Source organism: Callorhinus ursinus, unplaced genomic scaffold (genome assembly GCF_003265705.2).
Source record: "Callorhinus ursinus isolate GAN/ISIS: 27379988/994484 unplaced genomic scaffold, GSC_fseal_2.0 scaffold46, whole genome shotgun sequence".
Lineage (NCBI taxonomy): Eukaryota > Metazoa > Chordata > Mammalia > Carnivora > Otariidae > Callorhinus > Callorhinus ursinus.
Window position 1 is genome coordinate 5,274,055 of NW_027397108.1, and position 16,738 is coordinate 5,290,792.

General features: G+C 53.2%; 1 protein-coding gene across 1 annotated transcript in view; it reads left to right on the plus strand.

The window, feature by feature from the left end:
• CMIP (c-Maf inducing protein) overlaps window positions 1–16,738 on the plus strand; it is a 228,954-nt gene that overhangs the window by 185,903 nt on the left and 26,313 nt on the right. Inside the window, exons 6-9 of the mRNA XM_025860400.2 lie at window positions 1,588–1,650; window positions 4,187–4,267; window positions 9,856–9,959; window positions 11,327–11,431. Coding sequence (XP_025716185.1) covers window positions 1,588–1,650; window positions 4,187–4,267; window positions 9,856–9,959; window positions 11,327–11,431 — 353 coding nt within the window. The remainder of the gene's footprint in view (window positions 1–1,587; window positions 1,651–4,186; window positions 4,268–9,855; window positions 9,960–11,326; window positions 11,432–16,738) is intronic.

A 16,738-nucleotide genomic window follows, 5' to 3' on the forward strand; every position in this document is an offset into this window, starting at 1 on the left:
CTGGGCACTTAAATGCTTCCCACTCCTTTATTCCTTGACTCGTTCTCGAGAAAGAGGGGCCTGGCATGAGTGAGGGGGCTCAACCCTGCACGTGATCTGCACTGTGCTGGACAGTGCCGCCCTAGACAGGTAAGACCCTGGGCCATTGGTCAGCCTGGTTGGCGGTGCTACACAGCAGAACTTCAGTATCACTGACTTCCTCCTTCACAGGGATGCATTCGCACAAGTGAGGTCGTCTCTTCCTGGCATCCAGTGATGCTTCCTTTCCCTGATGGTCCCAAGCCTGGCGGAAGGCCTTGCTGAGAGGTCCCTACCCATATTCAAAGGCATCACTGCAGGGAACAGATCACCGAGACCCTCTGAAATTGAGGAGGCAGGGTCTGAGCCTGGAAGTCAGTGATGGGGAGAGCGTGTCCTCACAGAGCCCTCCTGGGAGTTGGGCAGAATCGCCACCCTTTGCCGCTATGTCCAGTACTGCCCAAGACAGCCCCCTTTCCAGCCCGTGATGGTGGCAATGGGCTTATCCTGAGGCTGAGACTCCAAAGCTTGTACAGTTTTCTCTCATCAAATTCCCCCAGCAACCCTGTGAGTCAGTCACTCTAGTGCTCCCCGTTTTATAGGCTAGAAGACTAATGCCCAGAGAGGTTGAGTTGCTCACTCAGGGTCACACAGCCTGGCAGTCTTGGTGCTGGGTCCTGGGTCTCCTCGTTGCTAACCTTGTGCTCAGTGTGCAGACAGGAATGTGAGTGGACTTCACCTAGGCATTAACCATCCAGTAACTAATATTTATGGAGAGCTGGCCCTATTTCAGACTTTATACCAGGGGTCCTCAGTTCGGTGTAGTTTTGTCCCCCATGAGGCATTTGGCAATGTCTGGACCCGTTTCTTTTCCATTGTTCAAATATTTTATTTGAATCTGAAGTTTAGCACAATCATTAAAACAGGAATTATGAAAGGGGAGGAAAAATCAAGAATCAGACGTCATTCGGGCCATGGGAACCTTGTAGAGAAATGGCAGTGGGAACCAGTAAGAACCGTACAGCTAGCCCAAGAAGCCTTGGTGAGACATGAACTCAACAGGTGTTAGATGTTCCAGCCTGCCTTCGTATGAAATGAAGTGTGTCAGGAGGCTTTCTGATTGTCACAACTGGCTGAGGCTTGCGACTGGCATCCAGCGGGTTGAGAACAAGGTCCCTGCTGAACGTCCCGCAGGCCCTCCCTCCCGTTCTTCTGGTGACTCTCTGCTCCGCTTCCCAGGTGGGAACTCGGGCGTTAAGAGAGAGGAAATAGCTTGTTCTAACAGGCTGTAGTAAGTGCCAGACCTAGAACTCGCACCCAGGACTCTGCCCCCAGTGCCTGGGCTTCGAACCACGATCCCGTCCTGCCCCGTAATCCGGGCCTGTTGATCTGAGGGGGATGTGGACGGACATCAGCAGGTTACGGAGCCCGTCAGTGTGCATTTGCCTGGAGGGCAGCCCAGAGCTTCTATCAGCTTCTCAGTGGGTGCCATGAGCTCCCCCCCCCCACCCGACCCCGATAGGATTCCTTTCTAGAGATTCCAGCTGACATTTGTTTGTTTTCTTTCAGGCAATTGCTCCTTTGCTGGAAAACAACCATCCACCACCAGATCTCTGTGAATTCTTTTGCAAGGTATGGCATGACTGAAATGGGGCTGTATTTGCAGGAGGCAGCCTGCCTCTGTGTGTGTGTGCTGAGGGTTGGCTTTGCATAATTTGCTGAAAACCCAGGCTTCCCCGACCTGGGTCAGGGCCCCAGACAGAGCCAGAAGGCAAGTCAGGCAGCCTGTTCTTAGAGTTACCGCTGTCTCTCTGCCAGACAGGTGATAAACAAGGCCCAGGGTCCAAACCAGTGGGTCAGGGAGGAGCGTCCGGCTTTTCCTTGGAATATCTTGGTAGCTGTCTTGGGAGAAATTTGTAGCAGATTTTCTGGGTTCCTGACGTCAGAGCTGGTTTATTATTAGCCACGGCTCCTCTGAGCACCGGCTGGCCCACAGTGGGACACAGCCATGGGGCTTTTCCTGAACAGGGAAAACAGGCAGGGGATGCCAGGTTAGCCGGGAGGAGCCACAGAGCAGCCCATCCACTCCCTTGGACCCAGAGTCAGGCTGCTTGCAGGGGGTTTACATGGAACGTGCCCGGGGCATGTCGGGCAGCAGCCATCCCTCACTCTGAAAACACACTGCAACAGTCCGGGGCCTCAACCAGCAGGCAGTCCTGTTTTGTTCTTTGCTTGTGATTTTTTTTTTTTTTTTCCTGTAATGACTTGATGTCCTTGGAGAGACGCAGGGTTTGCTGCTACCCCAGCACTCTCTGCTCTAGCACCTGCTGACTCACTTCACTCATGCTCCTTCCCTCCCTGGCTCCTTCCACAGCCTGGCCTTGGCGGGGGGCGTGGACTATGTCCACCAGCGAGATGAGCACGTGGCCTGGCAAAGCAGGCACCCGGGAGGCCCAGTGGTTTCTGGAGGAAAGGGGACTGCCATGCCCTTACTGCCTCTGCACCCCGCTCAGAGAGCATGCTCTCTCTGTTTGTCAGAGGGCAGGAGCCTCAGAGATTATAGAGACAGGGTCGTGTTACCCCCTTTGGCCCAGTGTCTCCAGCAGGAGACCTTTTCCGGTGACCCACAGCGCAGAGGCTGGGCGCAGCCTGCCGGCCCGAAGCACCCGCGTGTGTTCTCAGTGTGCGTGTCCGGGCACGTGGCAGTGTGTGCCTTCTGGGCCAGGCAGGTGAGCGTCTGGCTGAGCCCGTGCACGTGTGTAAGCAAGAGCGTGCCTGCACGGGCATCAGGCTTCGGTGCTGAATCGAGGCCCCCTCCTCCCTGGGCCTCAGTGAGACTAAAGACAACTAAAACAGGGGCCTTCTTGGACCCCGGCACTGCCCCGACCGGGGTGGGGTCATATATCCCAGGGCTTCATATCCTGCTCCCTTACCTATCACAGCAGGCCATCTCGTCTCTCAGTATTTTGTCCAATTTCATCCAAAACTGTTCCTTGTTCTCCTCTCAAGCTGTATGGTTTCTCCCAGATTTCATGGTTTTCAAACTCTTGTTCTAAAACAGTGGACCTTCGTTCAAAGTAAATCATACCTGCGGGTTCCTGGTTTGAAAACTCACGGTGTAGAAGAAACCATTCTTTTTGGCATTTCCTGATAGAACTCCAGTTGGTCCTCAAATAGAAGGCTGCCCTGTCCTTTGGAGGGAGGGGTCCGAGCCTAGGGGGCCTGTGAGCCTTCAGGATGCTTTTCCTCTGGGGCGTCGGGGGTCCCAGCCTCAGTGCCCCACCCACCAGGCGGCCTGCCCAGAGAGGAGAGCTGGAGGGGAAACAAAGCCGCCCCCCACTGGCTCCACGCTGGGCCACACTGGACACGCCTGGGCAGCCTTGCCTGCCAGATTTCAAAACCAGAACCCTAAGATCTGAGGAAAACTTATTGATCTTGGATTTCCCAGGAAGGCCCTGATTTCTAGTATCCCAGGTCCAGGGTCCTCATCCAGGGGTTAGAAACTCAGTACCTTCAGGCCCGGGCAGGTTATAAATATGTTCGCGTGGTGGGGTCTCCTCTGTTCCACCTGAAGGCCTTCAATTTCAGTTTGAAAAAACAAAACATGCTGATGAAGTAAAGTACATCTGAGAGGGGCATTTGATGGCCTGCAGACTGCTGCCAGCCTATCAAAGCCAACAACTGAAAAGCCACAGAACTTTCAAGATTCTGGGGTCCAGACACTAAACGCCTGGCATTCTTGCACCCAGTTTTCGAGAGACTCCTCTGTTAGACCGTGCCCTCTGATCCTCAGGGCTACAGTGTCGCTGGGGTAAATCAGGACCTGTCCAAATGGACGCCTGTCTGTACCATCTGATGAAAACTCAGACTTTATTATTTCTTTTTACAGATTTGATTTAATCTTTAGAGATTAGAGAGAGCAAGAGAGAGCATGTGCTGAGGGAGAGGCAGAGGGAGAGGGAGAAACAGGCTTCCCGCCGAGCAGGGAGCCCTTTGCGGGGCTCGATCCCAGGACCCTGGGATCATGACCTGAGCCGAAGGCAGACGCTTTGCCGACTGAGCCACCCAGGCGCCCCACAATCTCAGACTTTAAGAGCCACAGGCCACGGGCCACAGGCTTGTGGACCCTGCCAGGCTCAGTGCTGACAGTGCCCTTCTGTCTCCCCAGCACTGCAGAGAGCGGCCCCGGTCCATGGTGGTCATCGAAGTGTTCACTCCCGTGGTCCAGAGAATCCTCAAGCATAATATGGTGAGTTCCCCTGACAGCCCGACTGCAAAGCCAGTCTTTCACTTTTCCCCAGCCTTTCGCCATTCCCCAAAGATTTGCGGAACAGGGTTGTCTGGCCTGGCCTGACAGCCAGGGACTGGGGTTGGGATTCTCTTGAGGTTGGGGTGTTCATGCAGCCTGTCCTCCTTGGCTCTTATCTTCTTCTCTTAAGGCAACAGGAAGAATATTTTTCGCAGTAAAAATAACAAAAATAGCGTGGCTGGGGGAGAAGAGAGAAGTTTCCCATGTGTAGATTCACAAACGTCTACAGCCACTCCGCCCTCAAGGAGGGGGACTGGAGCTCCTTACATCTTCAGTGGGGCCGTGCACACCGTGTCCTTCCAGAGGCACAGTATGGAAAAGGGGAGAAGAGTGACCGTACGGTGGAGAAACCTAAAGTCACAGCCGCTGCCAGTGGGTCACGGTCAGCAGCCGCAGTCACGTGAGGGCATGCACCCTGATACGGTGTGACGAACAGGGCGCCGTACCCCTCGGGGCTTCTTCTCTTAAACCCACAGGCCCCGTTTAGTCCTGAGAGAAACATCAGTCCGGTCCCCGTTGAGGGACATTTCTGCAAAACACCTGACCAGCACTGCTCAAAACTGTCCAGCCCATCGAGAACAAGAAAAGCCTAGAAACTGTCACAGCCCAGAGGAGCCTAAGGCGACAGGAGGACTAAATGTAGCGGGGTGTCCTGGCTGGGATCCTGGAACCGCAAAAAGACATCAGGGGAAACAAAGGCAATCTGAATAGAGTATAGGCTTGGCAGTGTGCGTGGCCTCTTGGCGTTCTTATCAGTTCAGTGAGAGTAGCAAATATCATTGCTTTCTCCATGTTGCACGTGGGGAAACTGAGGCTTAGCAGAGTCCGCTCACTGGCCCCAGGGGCCACAGCTAGGAATGAGAATAACTAACATCTACTCATAGATATTTACCGAGCACCTTCTGAGAGCCAGACACAATGTGACGCTCAAGCATGTCACATGTCTTTTAACCCTATGAAAGCCCGGGAGCCCCTTTCATAGGTGAGGTGTCTGGGACCCAGAAAGGCTCCGTAGGTCACTCAGGGAACCAATGAGCAGCCCTTAGTGCTCATGAGGGGTGCCGAGGAGCAGCCGTCGAATGTGAGGGCCAGTGTTCCAATGTGCTCTCCGGAGCCAGCCACCAACCAGGACTCAAGTCACCTGGGTGATACGGAGGCATCTCTGTAATTGCAGCACACGTTGGAGCACTGAGTCAGATGTGGGGTACCCATGACTACTGCCCCCCTGCCCTGTCAGGATTCAGCATGTGAAGACCACTGTGTCTCTACACCAATCCCCTAATCCCAGTCCGGACGGAAGTGTATGACACATGTGCTCTTCTGCCCCATCCACACTTGTGGCAGACATCATCAATCGATTACAGCACCCTTCCTGCCGAGCGCTCTGAAGAGACAGCTTCAGAATCTGTCTCAACACAGCATTCCAGCAGCCACTCTGAATGGTGCTGGCACCTTACGGGTTCTCTTTACCATTGTCTGCCCTGGGCAATCCCATACCATAATTGAATTGCTGCTTATTTCTGAGATCTTCCTTGATTTGAGATAAATGCATTTCTGATTTTCACAACACAGCGGAGAGGAATACTCCATCCAGTTCTTTCTCCGGGACTAACAAAGAAGTTCCCCATGGTAGTGGTGGAGAGCGTAAATTTGTGCCCTAATTTGGGCTTTTATAGTTTCGGGGGCACTCTCTGGCTTCAGGCTTCTGAGAGGAAAAGATTTCTGATTGTTCACTTTAAAATCACTGTGGAGGTGGTGTGAGGTGAGGGTTGTACCCTTTTCAGAGTCTAGAGCAGAGATTTCAGAGTTTCTTTTGCAAAGGACCTTCCTGTCACAACTTACCAATGACAGAGCCAAACCCCCAGGGTATACTGTCTGGGCCCATGCCTCCTTGGGCACAGAAACATTTTTGTGTATTCTGTGGTCATCAATAAGCTGTTTAATAATGCTTCTTTTGGGACATCTGACTTCCGAGGGAAAAGAGTCCAAATTCAGGCCAGCCTCCCACGGCTTAACCATACAACATCTCCCTTATATTTGGTTAGTTTTATGGGCCTAGAGTGTTGACCATGTAATAATTTTCTGGATAAAATTCAGAACAGCTACAGGGCAAATCCACAATTTATAGCATCTGTTGTGGCCTGGCAGAGATCAGGGACCTTCAGGCATGAATTCTCACTTAACGTTTAAAGAGCTCCCCAAGTGATCCTCAGCGTCTGGGGATACGATAAAGCTTTGTGTCGCTCTTTGCTCTTGGCGTCTAGTTACACACCATGAACTCTGTTAGAAGAGAACTGTAGATAGGATGGAGGGGCATTAGTCCCTTCCGCAGAAGGACAGGTGCGCGTGAAGCAGTGATCGTGGCTTCTGTAGGCACAGGAAACATGGCAGACCTTTGGTGTCACTCATTTCATGCTCCCTACAGCTTATTTCCCGGCCATGGGCCAGATGCACTATTTTGAGCTGGGGCTTCTGGCTGGTGTGGGGAGTGTAGTCACTGACTAATGGGTGTGCCTAGCCTGCCACCAGCTACACGACTGTCAGCATCACACGAGCAGCGGCTTCTCTTCACTGCGCATGCAGCGTTTCCTATTAAGGAGGCACTGGAACATTTGGGAGCTGGAGGAAATCATAGGCCACAGAGGTGTTCTGGGACTTTAGAGCCTCCCTTATCCTCAGGGTGCATCTTTTGGCAAATGTATCACGTGTCCCATTTCATGGATGAGTACATTGAATCTTAGAGAAGAGTCTCAGAGAGTGTTACTCACTGGACTGAAATAAAAATTAGATACAGATGGAAGCAGTCCTCTAGAATGTTCTCCTGGAGATTCTAAACAATTTGTTAAACTGTATTCTCAAGAGTGCCTGTGGTCCCTAGTGGACCAGTGGGTGATCTGACCACCTGCTTTTCCAGGAAGAGCATTTTTAGCTTTTCCAAAGAGGTAAAATGTCCCTCACCCACATGTCGAAAGGCCATCAGACCCATCTATAATGTTCATTTCCAAGAAAATGACCTTGACTCTCCAGAAATCTAATAGCAAAGATAAGGATGGTTATCTTTAGCAGGGTTGAGCTGAAGCAGTTTCCATGGACTCCTAAACCCTTAGAAGTGAAAGGGGGGCATAGAGATCCACGGTTACAGCCCTCACTCCACAACAGGGGCGATGAGACCCCGAGAGGACCCACACAGCCTTTTTCCAGGGCACTAGGGGACTTGGGGACTTGGGGGGCATAGAGATCCACGGTTACAGCCCTCACTGCACAACAGGGGCGATGAGACCCCGAGAGGATCCACACAGCCTTTTTCCAGGGCACTAGGGGACTTGGGGACTTGGGGACTTGAGATGTCTTCCTTAGTTTGGAAGCACAATCAAGTTTCAGTTTTCTCTTCAGGCAGGGGCCTTATGTAGCCCAGTGCTCTGTGTGTGTGAGTGTGTGTGTGGGTGTGGGGGTGTATGTGTGCACACACGTGTGTATCTTCCTTCTGAGCTTTCCCCGTGGCTCCTGCCGCCCTCCTCACGGAAGTGCGTCATCCTGGTAGGGAGAATGGAAGCAACGAGGCCCCTCATTGGCTTGAGGACTATAATTCAGCCTCTTTACTCCAGGTGAAGAAGCACCAAGCAGCTCTAGAAACTTGCTTCTGTGAGCAGGCAGGAGGGTGTGGGAGGGACGTGTTCTCCTCCCAGCTTTCTCGAGGGCCCGCAGAATCAGTTAGAGCTGTGAAGAAAGTCTCCACTGTTTTATCTCAAATGAGGATGCCGATCCAGTTGCTTTTTACTGAATGGGTTCCACTCAGTGGGGGCAGGAAGAGGGCAGACGAGTTTGGAGATGTGACTCTTCCCTCTGATGTCTGGCTGGTCACCCTCCTCACACACCACACCTCACGCCCTTTCTGACTGTTCACAACCCAGGCCACAGGTTTAGAAGTCCATGAAGAGAACTGCTGTCCCGGCAGGCCTCACCCCTCCAGGCCCCTACTGTGAACGTGGGAACGGACACAGGCTCCTTTCCTGGCTATCATGTCTCCTCTCCTGACAAGCCCCTGCGCCAGCAGCCACCAAGGAGATGTGCCTCTCCACTCAGCTGAACTCTGTCACCTGCCCCGTTGATGTGCTGTGTTGGGGAAGCGAAGGAAACAGAAGTGTCCAGTGATGCCCCTCACTGGAGCAGGGAGGAGTCCCTCTGTCCTTGCTCAGTGCCCCTTAGTTAGTCATCAGCTGAAGTGAGATGCGGGGACTCAGGCTGAGCCGGTGGATGGAGACGTCCTCGCCCCCGGGGGCTGGGGCCTTTCCCTAACATTGAGCAGATTTACCCTCTCCTCCCTCCTGCCTGCGCCCCTTTCACACGGACTCCCAGACACACACCAGCCACTCACTGTCCAGGGCACACACCTCCATTCCCAGGCCATAAGCCTCACACACACACACACACGATACGTCTCTTACACACACCTCCTCGCACACCCCAGATCTCTCTCTCTCACACACACACACCCCTCCTCGCACACTCTACATCTCTCACACAGACCCTCCCACACCCATACCTCTCACACGCTCCCACACCCCACGTCTCTCACACACACGTCCTCCCACACCCGTCTCTCACACACACACTCCCACACCCCACCTGTCTCTCTCTCTCACACACACACACCTCGTCCCCCACCCGTCTCTCTCACATACACACTCCCACACCATGTCTCTCATACACACACACCTCCTCCTATACCCTATGTCTCTCACACACCCCACATCTCTTACACACACGCCCCTCCCCCCACACCCCACGTCTCTCACACATAAACACGTATTTCCTCCCACACCCCACGTCTCTCACACACACCATCTCCCACACCCCATGTCTCTCATAAAGACACACCTCCTCCCACACCCTACGTCTCTCACACATACTCTCGCACACCCCACATCTCTTACGCACACATACACACACACCCCATCTCCCACACTCCACGTCTCTCTCTCTCTCTCTCTCACACACACACACACACACACACACACCCCACACCCCACATCTCTCACACACAATTACCTGTCCAGCTAGCTTTTTTTCAAGCTTGTCCGTCTGTCTCATCTGCCTTTTTGATTCCATGTGCCATATGAGGGGTAGCTTTTTCTACAACTAAAAGAATGAGGTCCTCAAATGCTCCTTAAGTATTTTCTGGAATCCAGTGGGTGGCTGGGGTCAGCCTAGAGCAGGAGGGAGCCATCTGAGGAGCCCATGACTGGGAAACAGCTTCACCCTGGGGCCATGTCTGGTTCTTGTACCTCCTTCCTGCCCTCTTGCTCAGGAGAAGAAACAGGGCAGCCATCGAAGGGTGTAAGCAAGAGTGTGATGAGGCCAGGTTCTTGAAGTGAAAAACGTGTGCTTTCTAGAAAGAGGTGTTGGCTGGTGTCTTCCCGTTGCCTTCCACACCAACAGCTGTGGGCAGAGCGGGGTCCCGTTGCCCCTTCTGGGATCCTGGCCTTCTCTGCAGCCTCTCCCAGCTTCTCCCTCTGCTCTCTCTGCAGGACTTTGGGAAGTGCCCACGACTGAGGCTGTTTACTCAGGAGTACATCCTCGCCTTGAACGAGCTCAACGCGGGGATGGAAGTGGTGAAGAAGTTCATTCAAAGGTGGGTCTCCCAGCTGGACCCCCTCCCACCTTGTCTACCAGCCAACTCTCGTCTCCACCCCAGAACTGCTCATGCCACTGATGCCCAGAGAGAAGCCACTTGTATTCAAAGGCCCCAAGCATCTCGTCTTCTACAGGGGTCACATGGGTCCTCTCGACCCCATGTGGTCTGAGACGCTTACTAGCTGTATGACATTGAGCCAGTTGCTGTACCTCTCTGGTCCTGTTTACTCCACTGTCCACAGGGGTTGTTGCATAATTAAATAAGGTGATACATGAGGAAGCCCCTAGCACAGTACCTGACACACAGTAGAAACTCAGGAAATGGTACCAGTTCTAAATAATAGGATTGTTTCCCTGGGTCCCACACCTTCCACACCTTTGGTTTACGAGTGCTGAGTGCGTCAGAGGGTAGTGCCCTGCTGGCCCCAGAGGTTCATCATGGGGAGGACTTGAACAACCACCTCCCAAACTCGGGCAAGAGGAAACCAGATCTTCTGGTTCTTACTCACTTCTGGTGTTTTGGAGGAGAGGGCTTGCTTTTTCTTTGATTTTAAAATTTTCTTTCTGTGCCTCTGTCTCCTTATCTGGAAAATGAGAACCATAGTACTCGCTTCATCTGGTTAATGTGCAGGTTCAGTGAGCTAATACCCATCAACACTAGGAACTGTGTCAGCACGATGCAGATGTCAGCGATCACTGTCATGACTCTTCTCATTTTTTAAGAAAATCAAAAGAGCCGGTTCTAGCTGGTTTTGAAGCTTATGTGTGTCCTAAGTATACTCACCTAGAACTCACAAAGCATTTCTAAATCCCAAGGAAGTATCCCTCTGCTGGAGCCCTGGTGACTTCAGGGTCCCTTTAAAGTGCCCAGTTATGGTTTGTAAAATTTTTTCAGGTTAGGCTTCTCTTATCAGTGGCCACAGTGATTTTCCAGGAGTGTTACAGATATTATTCCCAGGCTCCAGACCGCCCTGGCGTAGCGGTGTTGGTCCCCATTTTACAGACGGGAAAACTGAAGCACAGTGATGGCCATAATGAATAACAATAGCTGGCATTCAGGGAGGACTTAGCAAATGTGCCCCGGGCCATGTGCTGGGCCAGGGGGACCATAATCGTTTTTCTTTCAAGGCAGGCCACTTTTGAGACTGAAATGTGGTATTATGAATTATTATTCCAGAACCCCCAGGCATAAATACGACTATCCTGGGATATCTGACTACCGTATGCTAAGTCTTTCCGTGAATTAGAAAACTGGGTCGTTCTCCTAACCCACTGAGGAGGGCTCCACCCCGCCCCCCACCCGCCTCCCTGCGTGGGCGCCGCTTCTTCAGCGGCCTGCTCACCCTGTGCTCTGCTCTCTTCCAGCATGCACGGCCCCACGGGGCACTGCCCCCACCCCCGGGTCCTGCCCAACCTGGTGGCCGTGTGCCTGGCTGCCATCTACTCCTGCTATGAAGAGTTCATCAACAGGTCAGCCCTGCTGCCCCCAGGAGAGCCCGCTACCACCTCGGGATGGTGACTGCGAAGGGCCGAGTCACCGGGGAGGGCGGCTTGTACCTTGGCCAAGCCAGGCAGGTGGAGTGGCGTTTGCTGGGACTGCCTCCAGGGTGTTTGCTGAGCCCGTGCACTCACCCGATTCCCGGCCCCGAACCTAGCGATGTTACTGGAAAAGCAAACACTGTGAATCAACACTAGCAACTGCGAGGCTGTTGTGTTGCCTTGGCTTTAGGAGCAAGTGTTTGATTCTGAAGATTTCTCACCACCTGGTGCGTGTGATACATCGGGGCTTGTGTGAGAGATAGCATGCGTGCACGCAGGTGCAGGTGTGCGTGGGGGGGGTGAGTGTGCGTGTCCGTGCGTGTGCACAAGGGCTAGCAGGAGGTTTTCTCCCTTGTCTTCATCGGCAGAATTTCATTTTGCCCGTGGTGCGCATGGATTCCTTGAGCGCCTGTGCGTGTCAGGCACGGTTTCAGGTGCTACTGGGGGAGATGGCGTACGATACGCAGGATCGAGTCAGATGGGGAAAGGCTGAGAAAACAAGAAACTGGAGCCATATGCTAGTGCGTGGCCAGAAGAGGGCATGGCAGGGCCACTGCCTTGGGTCCTCCAGGGTTTGGGGGCAAGCAGCTTATTAAGGATGTAACCTGAGGAAGCTCGGGGAGGGGACCCAAGAAGGGAGGACAGCCAGTAGGTCTGGTGACCACTGCAGGCACCTGCACATTCCCCACTGGGACCCCCCCCCCCCCAGGAGCCTGTGTGGAACATGTTTGAGCCATTCCCCTGAGGGATGATGGCACTGGGGTAGGTACTTACCAGCTTCCATTCTTTCCTGACTGAGGTTCACTCCTGGGATGCAGAGTGATGCAGTTGCCACTAGTTTGTGTAGAACTTTATACAGTGACCCCTGGGGTCATCAGAGAGGATGTGATGCGCAGGACCAGGTAGCATCTGCTGTAGCTCTCCTGTCCAGTTGTTCTGGTGGTACACTGCACAACTCCCAGGGGACCAAAATGTGTGTAGCTAGAGCTACTGTCCTTAGAGAGAAGGCGGTGGAACATTCTGACACGCAGAAAATCTGCACAAATGAAGCTTCTAAAACAAACACTGTACTTTGAGATCTTGGGGAAGGGGCCACAAAGGCTCATTAAGGGCATATTTTCTCATGACAGGACTTGAGAAGGGAGGATTACTATTTTTAATATCCGTAGCCCTAGGTCCTGATATTCAACTGGGACCTGTCCATTCTTAAATCATTTCCCCGTTCAGAAGGAGGTAATAGAACCCCTGGGGCCAGAACATGAAGATGTCATGCAGGGCATTTGTAAGTGCTTGTTCTGTGCCCTACAGCATGTTATATTAAAAGCAAAAGAAACAAAAAAAAAAAGCAGCAGCAGCAGGTCAAAGGGTAGCACTTGGCTAGTACAACCATCCCAGCATCCCTGTGTGCAGGGACGGTCACTTGCCCTTGGCCTCCCACACTGTAGCTCCGGAGCCGGTCAGCATGCATTTCTAACTCAGGCCACCCTAGCAAGCAGGGAAGCCATTCGGACTGTCACACATTCTCAGGCTCCCTTTCCTCCCGAGGCCCGTGACTCATCTCGGCCTCCCAGGGCCCGCTTGGTGCATGCCTGGCCTGAGATTGGGAGGGGGCAGGAGCAGGAAACAGCACCTCCCAGAATTTTCCCTCTGTGTCCTCAAAGCCCTGCCCAGGTGCCCTGGAGCAGGTTTTCCTGACTCAGGAGCAGGAAGCAGAAGAACTCTGGAAATCTCTCTGCCAACACCCACCCCAGGAGAAGGGTAGAGGTGGAAAGGACCAGAAGTAGGAACTGCGCACACTGTTGCACAGACAGGGGCCTGGGGATGGGAACCACCAGCCTTCATCCTTCTCACCCTCTCAGCCCTCGTCTGATGACAGCTCATTATGTGCCAGGCGCCGAGGGCACAAAGGCGAACCGGTTACATGGAGCCCTTGCCCTCCCAGAGCGGACGGTGTAGCAGGAGATGGAGGAGTAGCGAGGGAGCGTGGTCTGTGTCAGGGAGTTTCAACCTTTCCATCACTTGGGAAGGGTTTACAAAATCAGAACATCAGCTAAGCACACATGTACCCTGTGACCCAGCTGCTCATAGCTTTGGGGACGTTCATCAGAAGACACGTACAGGAATATTCTAGCAGCGTTATTTGTAACAGCCCCTAACTAAAATCTGCCTCCACTCCGATGTCCTACGACAGGAGGATTGATGGACAGTTGGGGTCTGTCCACACAAAGGCATGCTATAGAGCAGCAGGAGTGGGTGAACGAGAACGACGAACGATGAATAAATCTCACAAAGGGCAAACTGGGCAAAAGAAGCCAGACCCAAAAGATACAGGAAGCGTGATTCTTTTTCCTGGAATTTCAGGAATAGGCAAAAGGAATGTGTGGTGGTGGGGGCCAGAAGGGCGGCCCCCTTTGGGGTGGGATGTTAGGTGGAAGGGCATGAGAGAAGCCTCTGGGTTCCTAGGAACGTTTCCCATCTTGCTCTAGGTCAGTGGCGCTCAGCTGGGAGCAGTTTGGAGCCCCACGGGTGTTTGGCAATGTCTGGAGACCTTTTGGGTTGCCATAGCCTGGGCGGGAGGAGGGGTGCTGCTGGCGTCCAGCCTGGAGAAGTCGGAAATGCTGCGAAGCATGCTACCGTGCCCGGGCAGCCCCCACAGAGACTGATCTGGCCCCAAGCATCAGTAGTGCCGAGGTGCAGGAATCCTGGTCTGGCGGCTGGGTGTCACACCAGTAAAAGTTCACGAAGCTCGGCACCTGAGGTTGACGTGCTTCACTGTCCGGGGTGTGCTGGAGTCCTGTTGCATTTGGAAGCGTGTCACTTCCCAATTCCATAGTCCCTGATGGCACCTTGATAGTTTGGGTTCAGTCGTGGTGGGCGTATTCTCACCAAGGACACTGGCAGATGCTGCAGCCGGGGCTCCTTTTTTCTGGCGAGTTCTTATTGCATCAGCATAACACTGGTTATATCTTAAAGAAAAAAAGGGGTGCCCGGGCCCCATCCACTGTAATTCGGATCTGATTGGGAGGGCCCTGCCTGGCATTGGTTTGTTTTGGTTTTGGTTTTGGTTTTGGCTTTTTTTGCTCTTGTTCTTTTTTCATTTTAAACTTCCCAGGCAAGTCGAGTGTGTGGCCAGAGTTGAGAACTCCTGCTCTGGGGGGAGGTGAGGAAGGGATCCTTCACAGAGGTGATATTTAAGTTGAGAGCTCCTCGCTGTTGGCAAGGCAGGAGGCAGGACAAGGTGATTTAGGCAGAGGAAACAGCACATGCAAAGGCCCAGGGGTGCGGATGGGGTCGGCATTAGTCACCTTTTCCATCTCTGGTCCTTAAACACCTGCTTCAGAATCCCCTGGACATGGCACTTCCCCGGTGGGCCCAGGAATTCGCGTTCTTTGCAGCATCCACAGGCACTCTGCTCCTCGATAAAGGCCGCTGCAGGGGAGGAAGGAGGGAAACAATGTGAGAGCAGAGTGAGGGGAAGAGAAGCGAAGATGGAGTTGGGGAGGACAGCAGCCCAGCCAGGCCATGGGGGGACTAGTACAGCTGAGCAGCTCTAGCTTCCTGTGCTGAGCACATTCCGATTCAGCAGGGCTAGGCCGGGGCCTGAGACTCTGTTTGTCTTCCAGCCTCCCAGGCATGCTGGTGCTGCTGCCTGGGGACCACGCTTTGAGTGGCAGAGCTGGCCCTGTGTTTCAGTTCTGGAGTGTTTATTCTGAGAGCACTGGGGTCACCGATAGGTTTTAAGTAGACTACACCGGGACTTGATGAGCTGTCAGTTTCCAAATTCCCCCCTGGCTTCTGCTACATGGAGGATGGACTGGAGGAGGGCAAGTGTGACCTTGAGCGGATTGCAACCAGGTGCCCAGGGTGGAGGCCTGGGGAGGGCGAGGCAGGTCCTGCTGCTTCCTGCATAGGCCTGTCCCAGCTCCCAGCTCAGAGCAGCACAGCCCCCTTGGAGCCCAGAGTAGTTTCCTATTAGTTCCTCCTGGAAGTCATCGTAAGGGCTGCAATGCTGGGGGACCTTTGCCAGGCTCAAGTCCATCCCATAGTGGTGGTCAGTCCCTGGAAGATAAAGCCCCATGTCCTCCGGGCCTGTCCACGGTGCTCTCGGTGGGTACATGATGTACTCACAGGAGAACAGACAACTTGACCCAGGTTAGCATAGCTCGCTGGAAAATCACCCGATCTGAGCCAAACAGCCTTGAAAATCCACTCCTAAATCCCAGCAGAGGCAAACAAAGGGAAATGGAGTGTTGAGTATTTGGGTAGCAAATAAGCTCTGAACCCATGGAGATAGTTACACTGCCCCTCCCCCCCACAACCTCACCCCAGACCACACACAATTTTCCATCAGCCATTGAATTCTCGGACTTTAGTTGATGGGTTTTGTTCTTCCCCAGCAAAGTTTAAAGTGTATTTATTAAACATCTTTGGTGGGTTCAGCTGAGGCCTGGCTTGTGGCACGTGGAGAAATTCGGGCCCTCCAGGTGCATTGTACCTGAAATCTGTGCTCAACCCAGTCCTTGTGCACAAGGAATGTGTACATCTCTTTGCAAGCAGAGGGCACATGTATGTGGCACATTTAGGGAGGGCTTGGATCAGCAGCTGTTTGTGATCATGCTATCATGCTCGGAGTCCCTTGGAGCAGTGGACTCAACCTTGACTGCACACACAGGGAGCCCGGAAAGTTACTGGTATCTGGACCCCAACCCAGAGATTCTAATCAAATTGGGCTTCAGGATGTTCAGAAGTGCCCACAAGGGGTAGCAGTATCCAGCCAGGGGTGGAAAGCTCTAGTTCAGGGGTAGAAGTGTAAAGGTGGCAAGTGGAAGAAATCAGGGAAGACTTCATGGAGGAGGAGGATCTGCACAGGACCACGGTGGTGGTGAAGAGCCAGGGCTTTATAGTCAGAGACCTGATTTCAAATCCCAGCCACCTCCACTTATAAGCCATGTTATCAAGGGTAGGACATTTGACCTCTGAGAGTGTCTGCTCACTGATAACAGGGTGATGGTGATACTGGCCTTCCCGGGAGGTCTCAGAATATCTGTGAGGTCTGTGATAGCCCTCAGTGCTGTGCCACGCTGGAACACCAACAAAGGAAGCCCATTTCTGGGATTGTCTTCCCTCTAGTGAGCCGCCCACTGAGTGAGGAGGTGCTTTAGCCAGCCTCAAGGCTCTGACAAGTCCTGCGATATAGAGGCCTAATTTCAGTGTGTTTGGCCCAGCATTTCCCACACA